Here is a 15,444-nt window from a genome sequence, read left to right as displayed (position 1 = left end):
CCAGAGAGTATAATAGGTATATGAAAAGAAAAAAGAAGCAAAACGGAAGTAGGAAACCTACGGAAATACAACACGCATAAAACAGAGTTAGTCAGAATAGGGGATAGGAACACAGATGAAATAAGATAATACACAACAATTTCTAGCCTAGCAAAAGAGAGAAATCAATTTTCTGTTGATAGGACATACAAAATTAACTTGAAGCAAACCAAACACTAACAAAGAAAAAAAAACACTAGGTCAAAATAATACACAGTTCTTTCGGTCGGTCCGGTGCACGTTTTTAGCTCTGAGAAGAGATGTAGTTGGTGCCGCGCCGAACATAAAACAGTCAGTCAGTCAGTCAATACCCAGCTGGAGCCGAGGTATACGCAAACTTCACGCCATCCTATTGAAATCCTAATTGAAATAGGGAAGATATGTGAGGGATAAGCCATGTGAGAGAGAAAACAAATGGATACACGAGTAAGAATAAACCACAATGCAATATTAGAGAATTTCCGAAAAAAAGAAGGCGAAGAAGGTTGATCTTGACGTAGTTGATAATGATATCACATCCTTTTGAATCGTGGGAACAGTTCTATTGAAAGTTATTTCTAAACATTTCCTTTCTTGCTGTATTTTGTAATCCTTTAACTTGAATTCACCGCGAGTACTTCGATTTTACACATACTGTTGTCATCCTCAAAACTAGCGAATACACGTATGCCGAAGTCTTGCCATAAGAACGAACCCGTAACTCAAGGAGTTTGGTTCCAACATCCAAAAGATAAGACGCACTCAGGCCAGATGATCATCGAGTTGAAAAAGGATTAAAAGAACAGAAACTCAGCATACAAAGCGCTTAGGGAGAGAGTAATGGTTGACGAAGTGCAGGCGAAAGCCATGTGTCTTTCCATGTGACAATCTAATTAAGGGATTTAGACGAAATCGTTACCGAAAAGAAGGGCCGCCATAAGGGAGTACTTTAGCGTGGAAGACGTGGAAACAGCGGCACGCTTGAAAAGAGCACCGTTTGCAAAGTAGCTATATCAAGTAAACACACACACAAACTCCTCTTAGAGGAATCCTTGAAGGAACTTCTGGAAGAACTACTAAAGAGTTTACTTAGATTCTTAAAGGAATCCCTGAATGAACTCCAGAATTAAATCCTGAATTACTGAAGGAACACATGAAATTATCCCTCAAAATCTCCCGACGGAGTCTCTGAACAAATGCCTTGAGGAAGACTCCTAGGGAAAACATCCTTGACGACTCTCTGAAGGAGTTCCTGCAAGAATCGCTGATGAAATTCCGGAAGGTTTACCTTAAGGAATTCTAGGAAAAACCCATGAAGTAATTCTTCGAGGAATTCCTGGAAAAATCTCTGAAGGAAATTCTAGATAAAATCTTGAATGCACTCCAGGAGAAACTCCTCACGTAATTAGAGGAATCCCTAAAGGAGCTCCTGGACAAATTCCTTAAGAAGTTTCTGGAGGAATCCCTGTAGAACTTGCTGTAGGAATTACAGGCAGTGGGGGAATGCCAGAGAGAGTTCCAGGAGGAATCCCAGAAGAAAGTTCTGGAGAAATTTCTTGATAAATGCCTTGATAAATGAAGAACCGGAGGAATCCATAAATGAACTTCAATAGGAACCCCTGGAGATATATCTGAAGGGACAGGAGGAATCCTTCAAGTAACTTCTGGAAGAATCACAAACGAAACTCCTAGAGGAATCCCTGGAAAATCTCTTAAAGAACTGTTAGAGGAATTCTTAAATGAACTTCATGCGGAACCCCTGACGGACCCTTTAGAAAAATTTTTAATCCCATCCAACTGTGAGGAAAATCCTGAGGACATCCCTGAAGGAGTTCCTGGAAGAATCCCAGAAGGAGTTCCTGGAGAAATCCTTGGAGGAATCCGCTACATACAGCAGACCGCCGATGAGACTCAGGCATTGAATGTTGTTCGGCAAACGTAGTTCCTTCTCTACCTTCTGGTAGTCAGGATCCAAATGTATCTTCGGTGGCCTAGAGTTTTCCAGACCAAAGCGTCCCGCGAGCTTCAGGATATATTGTTCTTGATTCAGCACGAATCCGTTACGGTCCCTCTTGATCTTGATTACTAGGAATGCTTCACAGCTCCCAATGCCACCACGTTGAAGTGCTGTCGCAGTGCCCGGTGAATAGCCTTGTACTCCTCTGTCCTGAAAACTACTAAAATGTCGTCCACATAGAGTAGTGTGTGGGTCGTGAACGTGTTGCCCTTCTTTCGCTCCTACAGGCATGGGTCTGCTGATGATAGAATGAAACCCATTTATCGTAGAACTGCAGCATCGATGCTGTGCTTCCACCAACACTCGTGCGGATTGCTTAAGCTCTGTTCAGAAAACACGTTTCGGAACGTAAGAAGGCAATAAAACACTAGGCAAGTTTGGAAAACTTCACTCTATTTTCGCACTCTTAATTTACAGTTCACCTATACCTCGCGTTGTATAGCCCCGCGAACGCTTTATACTTAAACTTCACTTGCACTTTACACGATTATATCCACGCACTGGTTGAAACATAACTGAAGATCCACGGCGCACCTTGCGCATATTTATAGTGCGTTGAACATTCTAGAAAAGTTGCGCGCCGCGCATTCCAGAATGTTCGCGAACCCGCAATACCTTCTGGAGTGATGATGATGATGACGGCAATGATGATCGACCAGGCCACTCACTCCTTCGCGGTGCACTCACTGGAAGGCACTCTCTGTCATGTTGTCACTCATTGTTACCATCGTCGTCGCTGACGCTGCGCATGATGAGTCTGTGTTTGTTGTTGTCTGTCCGGGGAGTTCCAGTATATTGTTCGTTTTTACTGCGTGATGCTGCGCGCAGATAAAAATGTTGATTTCCTTCCCAACAAGCTCGTATATGTTCCTTTTGGGCATGCTCACTGTGTTTGGTCCTCCCATGGAGTATCCCTCCGATTGCCGTATGTAGAAGTTTTCATCAAACTTCCCATGCAGGTAGGGCGGGGCGGGGCAAAATCGGCAAAATGGGTCGCGGGGCAAGATGGGTCAGTGCCATTTTCGGGCGCATTACTCATGTTTTGATTATGTTAATAATTTTTTGTTAGATGACCAGCATGAATATACAAAAGTTTGGGATATTGATTGAAACATTATTTACTCTCATTGGAAATAAAAAATAAAATGGTTTTTAGCCATTTTTCGTATGCAATACATTCCATATAATCTCCATATAAACGGCCGCGGGGCAAGATGGCCCAACTAACATTTATTGTGAATGTAAACGTCAACAAAGCGTCCTCAATACGGCTTGATACTGAGTTACTGTGTTGTACATATAGACGGAAGCTTCTATGCAAGCCCTATACCAATGAATCTGGCGAACTTAATCCACATGTACATATATGCTGTGCGAGCAGCTTCTATGCCACGAAGTCATAGCTCTTTTCTCGGCTCCTATATAACCACCAACTGAATAACATCTTGAGAAGGCGCTTTTTCAGCCTTTTCAAAGTTGTTAAATAATAGTTATACGGCTTCCCCAAATTAAAAGATTAAATATAATTAGGTTATGGATACCGTGACGCAATACATGTGGAACAGGAATTATCACTTTTAAAATTGAATAATTAAAGTACTTGCCGCTCCGTATCCACTGGTCCCGATGATGTCCTCGCAGCCACACTGCTATATATAAATAGCATAGAAAATAGCCCGTTTTGTTTCACTCCAGACAAGGCTTCATAATTGTGCCACAAGAAACCTTACCCAACTTCATCTTGCTGCAAAAGTTTGTGAAACGTCAAACGAAATAATGTTTACATTGAACAAGCTGTGTGGTTGCGCCAACAGATTCTTCTTCACAGCTTCTAGCTGAAAGAGTGTTCTTTAAACGGCTACGAAGCGCTGCTGTTTTGTGTTTTAGCAACATTACAAAACGTACTGTATAAAAGCAGCTGTTGTAGTGGCTGGGACTCTTACTCGATTTGCACATCTTCTGGCAAATCTTCCGGCATTGAATCAAAGTGCAATAAAAGCAACCCCAATAATTTCACAGCACAGACATGGATAGCTGTAAAGAATTTGTGTAGTAGCTATATATCCCGCTTAAAGTTTGTTTTGACAATAATGTTTATATCCGACAAGCCGTGTTGGTAAACCAACAGTTTCTTTATTACAGCTTCTAGCCGTAATGAAATCGCATAACGGCCTTTAAAGCGCTGCTGGTTTGGGGATTTGTCAGTATAACGAATTGTACTGCATAGTAGCAGCTATTTTGTTAGTGGGGACTCCTATTCGATGTGTTCAAGTTTTCACATCTTTCGGGAAATCTCCCGGAGTTGGAATACGGTGGAGTAAAGGCAGCCCCAGTGACAAGCAATGAATTTCTGAAAACCGAGTTTGGTAGCTGTATGATGCTTGTTTTGCAGTCGTGTATTAGCTTACGATTTATATTTGACTAGCTTTCCTTTTATTCAGCGTTGACTGCTTTTACTCGATTGTTACACAACAGAAAGCAAATGACTGAAGCTTATAGCGCTGAAAATGTTAGTTGGGTAAGCCGTGCTCCAAAGTGCCAGGAAGTGCATGCCTAAAGCACTAATCTACAAAATCCCGGGAAAAAGTTGAAGGCCAGCTGTAGACAAGATGTGGCTATATGAGAGGATGTTCGTTGGAATATTGAAAGGACATTGTCAATGACAGAGCCAATGCAGCAGGAGATGGTGAAGTTTAACTACGAAGACGGTTTGCTAGAAACCACAGACAGCGAAATGACAGGCTTATCGTATTTCGATGGGAATGGCGATGAGAAAAAGCAGCATTTCAAGAACATAACCAAAATTTAACCACATTTGCTTACCACAAGAAAAAACAACACGATCGAACGAAAACAGGAAAGAGCAACTAAACTTAGAAACACAACCAGTATTGCTGGTTTTGTTTTGATGTTAAATTGCAATGTTCAAAACGCTTACCCCAAACAAGCGACTCAAAGGTAAATTACGTTGACCATTTAACTCTCTTACATTTAATTCTCTTACAGCTCAATACACCACATCGATTTCCCACCTTTCCCAATCCTTAAGGCCACGCAAAACTTAAAAGCCGCATGGCTAAAGAGGTTGCTATGCCTACTCCCAAAGTCAAAGGTATATTATGGACGATGCGAGTTCTCGGACTTGCATTGGAGACTTGGCCCTATGACCCCCTTGTGCATCAACAAAATAAAATAAAATAAAATATTGTATTAGTTAAATTTATCATCCATAGCAACTGTTGGGATGCTTATGACGCAATTTGAAATCCGTTATACGTCATTCAGAATAGTTGCTGTTATTCAATCAATCATTCGCCTCAAAACTTCATGATACAAATAAAAAAGTTGTATGAGAAATTTCATCCCTTAACACCCCATCAGTTTATGAAACTAGACTTTTTTCACAAAAAAATGTCAGTGTTCGAAAACCACCTCAGTAACATCAAACATTTTACCCTAGTTTCGTTTGAAATGAGTTGTAGAACACTTAACGATTACTCACATATTTTTCCTAATAATATTTCTGACCTTACAAATGAATGTTTCAATGGTAACGAAATTCAGAAAAAGCAATGCCGTTCTATTTTTGATGTCTAGTGTCTAGTTAAAAACGTATTTTCATGAGTGATAATCCTTATATTATGCCTTTATTTCCAACACACATTTGAAGCAAATTTAGAATAAGTAAATCATTTTTTATACGGCTTGCCGATTTTTCAAAGTAGTATGTAAAGATGAATCCCTTGCCTTAACACCCCATGAGTTCTTAACACCCCATTTTACGGTACTCATGCAAAAATGATCATTGGCAGAGGAAGTTCTCAGTTAATAACAGTGGAAGTGCGCGTAGAACACTATGCTAAGAAGCAGATTTCATTCCAGTGGAAACGTTACGCCAAGCAGAAGAAGAAAAAGCTATCGTAATGCAAGCACGTAGATACCTTGAATGCCAGAGAATCGAGAAACTACAGCCCGTACCGAACCGAATTCAACATGGCCCTTCATATGTTGTTGCTTCGGATATCATCACAACGTTAAGAAAGCCGTTTCCATGCTTGGTTTAGAGAAGGAAGAACGATTCTTTATAACTGGGTTTACGGTTATTCTTGATTCCATTTTCACAGCATCCCGGGTAGAGGTGAAATACTGACGATCAAAACAAGATATTGGTTTGATTGATATAAGAGATAAAAGATCTGAAAATAATATCTAAAATTTGTTCCTGGAACAACTGGACAATATCAAATTTTGATATTTCAAGATCTAACGAATAGCTCGCTGCTATTGGTTAGATCTTACAAGATCTAACGAATAGCTCGCTGCTATTGGTTAGATCTTACAAGATCTAAATATGATATGATGATGATGTTCCAGGAGTAAATTTGTGATATTATTTTTAGATCTTTTATCTCTTATATCAATCAAACCAACATCACTTTTCGATCTCAATATCAAAATATGCTATTACTGAGCTTTTTTCCTCTACCCGGGATAGGTGCGACGATGGATACCGGATAACAATATCATTGCGTTCGTCAAGCCGACTGGTCATGTTTTGGGATTTGAGGTTGATAATCCATCCAGGTGCTGTCCACGTAGACTTTTTTTTTCAGTCATCTCAGACCCCCCACTCCCTTGTAGACTTTTGTTCATACAAAACTTTCGAAATTTGTATGGAGCATAGACTTTGGCCAGACACCAAACCGAACCCCCCCCCCCACCTTAGAGTCTACGTAGTTTATGGGTAGGCCCTCATTGCTAAAAGGTCGAGCGCACTTGATGGCCCAGCTGTTGCTCGTGTTGTATACCTATTTGGCGCCAAAAGTACATATGTACGTACTAGGTACAACCCTTAGAGCATGTATAGTAGAGCAGCGATTACCCTAATCCGTTTCCATCAAATTGAGATTTTCTGATGGAGACGAGGCGGTTTGTTCACACAGGAAATCTCATCAATCGTAGCGTAAATTTAACGTTTAAACGACTGCAAATGACGCAAAGTCAACATAAATTATATGAAAAGAGAGCATTCTTCGACTGCTATCCTTCACCCGAGGCACTTCTACGAAGCTTCACAGCATAAACAGCAGCACCAAATACAGGACGCAAAGACGGAAGCATGACGATTTCTCTCCTCGCTCTCCTAATCATAGGCGTTGATGAGGTGCGGACCTAAAGGGGGTACAACCCTCGGTTGGATAAAAAATGCACATACAACGTGCTCGCTAGCACGTGAAATAAAAACAGACACACTTCAGCACTACATGGCGACCGTGACAGGACACATACTTGCAGTCTGGGGATCATTACCTTAAGTAAGGTTACATTATCAATCAACCATGTGACATTGTTTTACATTCATGGGACATTCTAGGTTGTTCTAGGTCGTCCAAACTGTCCTGAAATTCAGTTATTGATATCTACAATGGTTACATTAGCAGTCTTGAACTGCATCAACTGTGGCACAAATTTCCCAGGTTCTCCTATTCACGTCAATGTTCTTGCTGCCATGTGCTTCTAGATAGGGGTTTCCATATCATGCTCTTTTAAAAACTCCATCACATGGTGCAAGCCATCGTAACGATCCGCCTGACAATAAGTTGGAAACCCCAGAACACACCAACTTGCTGCTGCTGTTGCTCCACTAGAAGATTATCCGACAGCTGAGAAGGACACTCGACGTCAGTTGTAAATCAACTGTTGACGCGTTCGGATCATCCGACACCGCGGGTTCGGTCGGGTAGGTAATTCATCCTTGGGGAAAATCTAACGACACCACCGATTAGCATGTTTTCTCGTGACAAATTGTAAACCGCCTGGGAGAACACAGAGATGATGCCACCGACGGCCACCGTCGTAGGCAGACAACCGCGAATCCCTTCGATGCTTTCGTTGGTGGACGGAACCGGGGGCGGTCCGTCGTCTTCGTCGTCCTGTGCGGTCCGGCGTCAATCATGCGTCTCGGATTTACCCTCGCCGTCGGTTCACGTGCCATCGATTTCGGCTCGACTGGGCACCACCGGGTACCCAATGCCATCGCGGATGGATGGGATAGGTCGTTACGACAGCCGCGTGTTGGTGCAGCAGAACGGTGGATCGGGAGTGCGACGCTACAACGCCACGGATGCAGAGGAATGTGACGGTTTGGCGCCCTCGTTGTCGATGGATAATTTGAATGGGACCGCCGCTAACGAGGTGAGAAATAACGACGGCGAGCGTGACGACAGTGGTGTGAAAACGGCACTCAAAGCTGCAGGGCCGCTGGGTCTGGTTAAGAGGATTTGTTCCGATGGAGTGCTTTCGGCCACGTCATTCGGGTCCGGATCTAGCGATGGTGTTACGGAGAACTATTGGATGCTGATGATTACACCGGTTGTGAGCAGGTAAAATGTGATGATAATTTTAAGAATGAGTGAATGCACCTATGCCTATGCTAGAATCAAAGTTGCCCTAACATGTGGACGTGTATATTATGTTCCGTTCGTTCAACTTCTTCTTTTTATAGCGTCCCAAATGGGATAATGCCTGCTTCTCAGCTTTCTATGAGCATTGCCACAGTTATTAACTGAGAGCTTCTTCAACCAATGACCATTTCGAATGCGTATAATCGTGTAGCAGACACGAAGATACTCTATGCCCAAGGAAGTCAGGCAAATTTCAACAGCAACGATAAGATCCTGGACCGACCGGGAATCGAACCCGTCACTCTCAGCGTGGTCATTAGCCTGGTACACGGTTTATATGGGAAAATGCAAAAAATGGAAAAACTCTAACTCCTGTATACTTTTTGAGTTCCTCTTTGGTCCCATATCAACTGTGCAAAATTTCAGATCGATCGGAAAAACTATATTTTAGCGCCCGCCATTCTTAGTTTTTCATACGATTTACTATGGGGAAATTTTACATCTGCAAAGAAAAATCGCTAGGAGTCACCCCTAGATCCCAAAAAATAAGTTGATGAATGATTTCTGTACAAAACTTCACGAGGAATCAGACATCCGAAGACCGCAAACCGATGTGACGTTCGTGGAAAAAGTTATTAAGCCTCACCCGATCGATAAAATGACGAGATTTTATTATTTATTGTTATTCTTTACATGTTAAACAGCATTGGCATGCCAAACGGTTTTCAGTCGATAACTTTTTCCACATGCCTTGGATCGCTTTGCGGTCTTCGAAAAGTTGGTTCCTCGTAAAATTTCCAACAGAAATCATTCATCGATTCATTTTTAGGAGTTAAGGGGCAACCTGTGGCGATTTTTCTTTTAAAAAGTGATTTTCCCCATAGTAAATCGTATGAAAACTTAAAATGGCTGGCGCAAAAATATAGTTTCTCAGATCGAGCTGAAATTTTGCACAGTTGATATGGGGCCAAAATAGAACTCAAAAAGTATACAGGAGTAAAATATCTTTTTGTGTCCCACGCTAGTGGTCATGCTGAATACCCTCGCCTTTGCAGCTGTGACTATAGTATCCGTATTCTTATTTCGTATTTTTTTTTTATGAAATCAAGAAGCACAGACAGAAATTTAAATTCAATTTATACATCTGATGTGCATTCTAGAGGTAAGGATCCCGATCAGAAAGGTGTAACAAAAACATAACATAATAGGAAGCCATCGGTGAAGTACTAGATTAAAAGTAGTGCGCTGGATTTTTGTATGATGAGATGATCAATTAGGGTAGGGCGGGGCAAGATGAGCACCCTAAGGATCACGTTGAGGTTATTGAAAATGAACACAATTTTTCAAGGTACCTCTCAGTAGTTCTTTTCTATATCATGTTTTCTACCACCCATAAACATGGCAGGGTACAAAATTCACAATATGGATGATTTATTTGACTAAACAAAAAAGATGTTTTATGGTCAGTTCGAACATGCTGCGGGGCAAGAAGAGCACTTCATTAAAAACCCAATATTTTAACTATAAATTGGCCATACAGTGATTGATATAGTAAATCTTGTTTATAGCTATGGTATCACGTTCCAAAATTATCAGTTTCTTTTTCGATTATTAAAAAAATGCGGTTTCATAATACTTTATACGAAATGACCCGAAAAACAATGAACGATTATTAAGTGGCTTATTTTTAGAAATTTACGCAACCAAATAGTTACAGAGGATACGGAAACCTATGTTTGGCACTATTGAGTGGATTACAATAATTTCAAAATGTTTTCTATATTCCCATCAGGGGTGCTCATCTTGCCCCACTATAGGTATATAACTAAAATTGAATAAATTTTCAATGTTTGTTTTTAGAAAATATTTTCTAATAGAAATTAAAATGCTTTGCAGTAAGCTAGTAATGTTGGCTGATAACAAGAATTATGGTAAAAATTTGATTCTGACATAAAAACTTTATTTTATTCTGATGATTTCTTATAAGAAAATGCTAAAAATTCATGCTATTGACTAATTTGACGATATTTTTCAATTCGTTCATTATGAAGTACCTTTTTTTCAGGTTTACAAACAGGACGAACTTTATTCTAAAGGATTATGATGTTGTTTGGACAAAGTTCATCATAAAAGTAGTAAAACGGAGGGGTGTCCATCTTGCCCCGGGTGGCCATCTTGCCCCGTCCTACCCTACCCTTTTCTGCAATGAAATGGTACAAACAGCGTAGATATTATGATTTCTCGTCTAATTTGATGCTCTTTGGATAACAGATTCTGGAATCCTAGAAAAATCGGATCTTCAGTTTAGTTGTCGAGAAGTTCTTGGCTCTGAAGTTGTGAATATAGGATGTTGCACATATCTTAAAAGTTGTCCATTCATTATGAGTGGCCATGGAGCACTTTCGAGGATTTCTTTGGGAGACATTAAAAGTATTTCTCTTGTAGTTCTTCAAGGGATTTCACTAAAAGTTCTGCTATTCTGCTATTATCAACGCATCCCCTGGCATTTGCCCATCTGCGTTTTATTTTTACTAGACAATATGTACTTCTACCAATTGATGTTTATGGGCTTGCCGTACCAAGTCATGTAGCTAAGCCAAACACCCTACCTACAACTGTTGGGTAGACACCATTGCCCGCCCACTGGTCTTTTACAGCTAGTTGTAGGTACATGTGTGCGCGTAAGTATTGGAGTGTGTGTGTTAGTGTTGGTGTATTGTAGGCGCCAACTCGTTCTAATCCACTCTGATTGCTAACACCCTATTGAACCATTTCCCCTTAATCTGGCAATCTATGAAATAGAATGAGTTAAGCGCCTGTACATAACAGTCAGATTAATCAAACAAGGAATATTAGTATTAAAGCGAAGATACAATGAAACAACGCCCTGAACCTCGAGAGCACAAACCCCAAGAACCAAATGACAGGCAGCGCCGACAAGTCGATCGACTGGCCACCACCAGTGAATAACCAATCGAGTAAACCCCCCAGCACCAACCGCCACCAACTCTCCCGACCTGCGCCCAATAAATCCGAGGCACAACCCAGCCATAGCTTCACCTTAAAACCAAAATCTAGATTACAGAGCACAATACTTCCCAAATACCCACGCAGCTCGGGCCGCAAATCACGCACAACACGGTACAAATAAGACAAACACTACCCCGCCCGTACAACCGAAACTGACCTAGGGTAGAGAAGGGTCTCTTTCCACTCCAACCCGGACTCAACTGCACCCACAGGGCAGCGCACCCCACACACACCGCACTCATGCATCCATCACGACCCGAGCCGCACGATCACCTGGGTTGCTTCTGTCTGCATGACCTCACCCAACCCGTAACACAGAGTTTAAATCCCTCTCTTGCATTACAAAGCAGTCTCTCTTCCCAAAGTCTGTGCGTGGTATAAATAAGATCATTAGGGGAGACTGGGGAGACTTGATCCCTTTTTCTTAATTTACCTAAAACTTTAAGAAAAAACACAAAACTAGATCCGATTTCCGTACAAAATGGCAGGTAAACATCTATTGCAAGTTAATACACAACAGAAGGCCTTTAAATTATTGTTAAAGTTTTCAAAACTGTGTTTTTATGGAGGCATGTCTTATGATGTATTTTTCAAAAATGGGTGACACTTGATCCCCCTTTCATCACATGGTTTATTTAAAGGGAAAATAATTCCAGAATCTTCCTATTCATTTTCTTTTCGAGTTTTCTGGTATTTTCGATGAATATGGAGTGTTTGAAATTGTAAGATTTCCTTAAATTTTTAAGGATATGCCGTATTTTCAAAATGGGGAGACTTGATCCCCCTTTTCTTGGTTTGTACTAAAGTTATAATAATCTGACACATTTTATCGTTGAATAGACTAGAATTCCAAGTAAATAGAGACTTCCGAATAGAATTTTATTTTTCACATGTATAATGTGTGTGTAATCCTCGAGGGATCAAGTCTCCCCATGTCACTGTTGTGCATACTAAGTTGAATTAATTGAAATATGTTAACAACAACCTCATTTGGATAAATAAGTTTCAAAGTACTTTATTTAAACTATGTGCAGTGAAATTTTGACACGATTTGGTTCAATTTTCACAAAGTTATTGAGATTTTTCGGAATCGCCTAAAAGATTTCTGAAGGACTGAAAACAAATCATCAGCCGTTAAAAAATAATGCAATGTACAATCGAAATCACTTGTAGCCAAAACATAGTCGTTTGTCCAGGAGTAGCTTTGGAAAAATTATGTTAGAAGAAAAATGTTTTTGATTCCGAGCAAATATGGGGGGAACAAGTCTCCCCAGGGATCAAGTCTCCTCAGTCTCCCCTACAGCTGTAGAAATCGTCACCAACACAACCGCCAACAATGAGCACTCAATGGTGTCGGCAGAATCAATGACGACCCCCTCAGTCCCAAACCCAATTATCCGACACTACCCAAGTAACCACAATGCTGAAGCCGTATGCACTGCACGTACGAAGTACACACAGACCTACCCGTACCGCCCAAACAAACACCAAGGCCGAATACAAGCGGAAAGCGGCGCCACCACTGCTGAACCACGACTATTCCAGTAGGTATAATCGCAATTCAGCAATCACAGATCCATTCCCCGCTCCTACTCAGCCCTAACGATCCATAGCAATGCTTGTCAATATAAGCACCCCACACACGTAACTCCCACAACCCAACAGTATGGTCACTTGAGTATCCCTGGGGTTTTGATTTACCAGGGCTTGCGACCTGTATTCATGATGATTTCCGTTATGGGAAACCATGATGGCTAGCGGTGTTAGGAGAGAGGATTTTTACATTTAAAAAAAAAAATTTCCTATTTGTTATGTTTTTTTTTATCAAAAGTTCTGAAAAAAAAAATAAGAAAAATAGTACAAAAACTTAAATTTACAGAATTGATAACTTTTGAGTCACGGACTCAGAAAAGGGTCAAGAGGGAAAGAGTAACCCAAGTTACAATGTATGCTGAACAGTGAGAGTAATAGCTGAACAGTGGCTGGTAAATGGTGTCAGTGGCCGAAAACAATGACAGTTGAATATTGAGCTGAAGTATGGCTCGTTCAACCTCTTTAATCGGCAATACATAGGACTGAATATTAAGTTGAACAGAATATTATTCATCTGAATAACCAGCTTCAAAACATATACCAACATGCAGAATTAGTCATCTGTAGTTCAACCTTTAATCAAATAATTGTTGACAGGCCACCCAAAGCATGTTTTCGTGAAGTCCACCTCGCTTCTTCAGCCTCAATACAGGATTAGTTCGACTTATGTTCTTGATCATTAAGACATAACAAGTAATGTTTTTATTTTCTAGGATACGTATACAATTGTGTGTAGGGTAGGTGCTAAAATGAGTGACCATAAATCAGGAGGTCCAAGTTAAATTCCCAGTTTTCCCGCAAATTAATTTATACATTCCGAGACATCTCTTCTGGAAATTAAAGGCAGATAATGGTAAAAATAGGCTCATCACAAGTGTTTTTATTCTTACGCAATAAATAAATTTAATTAGTTACTGATTAAGTGCATATTAAGCCTTAAACAACCTTTCAATAAACCTCAAATCAGCTGAAGGTTGAATAAAATCACCAAAATTAGATGTTTATGAGCTAAATAAAGAATGGTACCTCTTGTGCTCAGCTTTTATTGAAATGAAGGCTGATTTAAAATAATTGGAGAAACGTTTATACAACATCAAATTGTTACCTGGGAATTGACGAAAGTGCTGGGACTGGGATCGAACCCATGACCATCTGCTTATGAAGCAAACGTGTGACCACTTGCGCCAAGGGCCCGGCTTCTCTCTTCAGAATAGTCCATTTCACGAGCCGATTTTATGAATGAATTTTGACAGGAGGTAGTGTCCAATAACCCGTAAAAACCAATATCATCATCAACATTGTTGTCACTTCGTAAAATGGCTCATTGGCAGCACCCTCTCAGAATCCAATGAAACTTTGTGGGTATATGGGGACTTTGCATTTGCATACCTAGTTTTTTTTTAAATTTTATCTAGACCAACACTTGAAAAGGGCTACAATCACAGGCAGACACATTCATGTTATTCCGTTAATTGTTTATCAACGGTGTTCAATATTTTTAAGTTTCAGTTAATGTTACGAAACTTCGATGAACTTTAACGGCGTTAAATCTGGCGCTAGCTAAATACTTAGGATACGAGTATTGCCACAAAAGATCAAAATACATCCGAACATAAAAAAAAAAAACATGCCTGATCTACTATATTTAACACAGCTCGAAAAAAGAGTGTAAAATTTTGTGACATATGATGCACATAATTTGAGCGTGGGATATCACAGAAATTTACATAACATAGGGTAACGGTCGAATTTTGGACCCCTAGAGGACATTAGTTTGAATTTAAGTCAAAATCAGCCAGATTTAGCGGATGTTGCACATAATGGTGATGTTAGTATGATCGTTAAGGCCTTCACTATCCGTTAAAAATACCTACAAGGTCATTTCTGACTTAAAATTTTATGAAAATAACTTATTTTTGAAGCATCAGCTTTCACTGTTTTGGACAGCCCAATGTATTTTGGACCCTCTTCAGTATATATTTTGGACACCCGGTGTTTAAATCCGTTTGAAACTATTTTCAAAGAATCTGCCACTTGAATATGCTGGATCATATTCTGATTACTTGATCGACAAAGGCCGATTAGACGAATTTTGCGAATTTAATGCGTTAGAATGGAAAATGTTTTTGTTTACATCTGCAAGTTTCCTCAGCGCCATATTCTCTTTTTGTAAACATGTTGCGACACTCGCATGGATGACGAAATTACCAAAAGTTAATTTCAAGGCAAATAATTATATTTCCAGTGAGGAAATGATTGCCACCCGTGCAGAGCAGTCTAATTTAGCGAATGATTCTAAAAACTTTCGTCATCTCTTCATTAAACCTGTGAAAGTTGTGATAATACGATCCAGGGGGTCCAAAATATATGGGGGTCCAAATT

The 15,444-nt window shown here is 40.3% G+C and overlaps 1 protein-coding gene across 1 annotated transcript in view; it reads left to right on the top strand.

Annotated features, from left to right (window-relative positions):
• Positions 1-7,652: 7,652 nt before the first annotated feature.
• LOC109419237 (uncharacterized) overlaps positions 7,653-15,444 on the top strand; it is a 29,537-nt gene continuing 21,745 nt past the window's right edge. The window contains exon 1 of the mRNA XM_029867610.2: positions 7,653-8,418. Within this exon, the coding sequence (XP_029723470.2) occupies positions 7,868-8,418 (551 nt within the window). The 5' untranslated portion in view covers positions 7,653-7,867. The remainder of the gene's footprint in view (positions 8,419-15,444) is intronic.

Source organism: Aedes albopictus, chromosome 3, assembly GCF_035046485.1.
Source record: "Aedes albopictus strain Foshan chromosome 3, AalbF5, whole genome shotgun sequence".
NCBI classification, from domain to species: Eukaryota; Metazoa; Arthropoda; class Insecta; order Diptera; family Culicidae; genus Aedes; species Aedes albopictus.
This window is presented reverse-complemented; position numbering and strand designations above follow the sequence as displayed.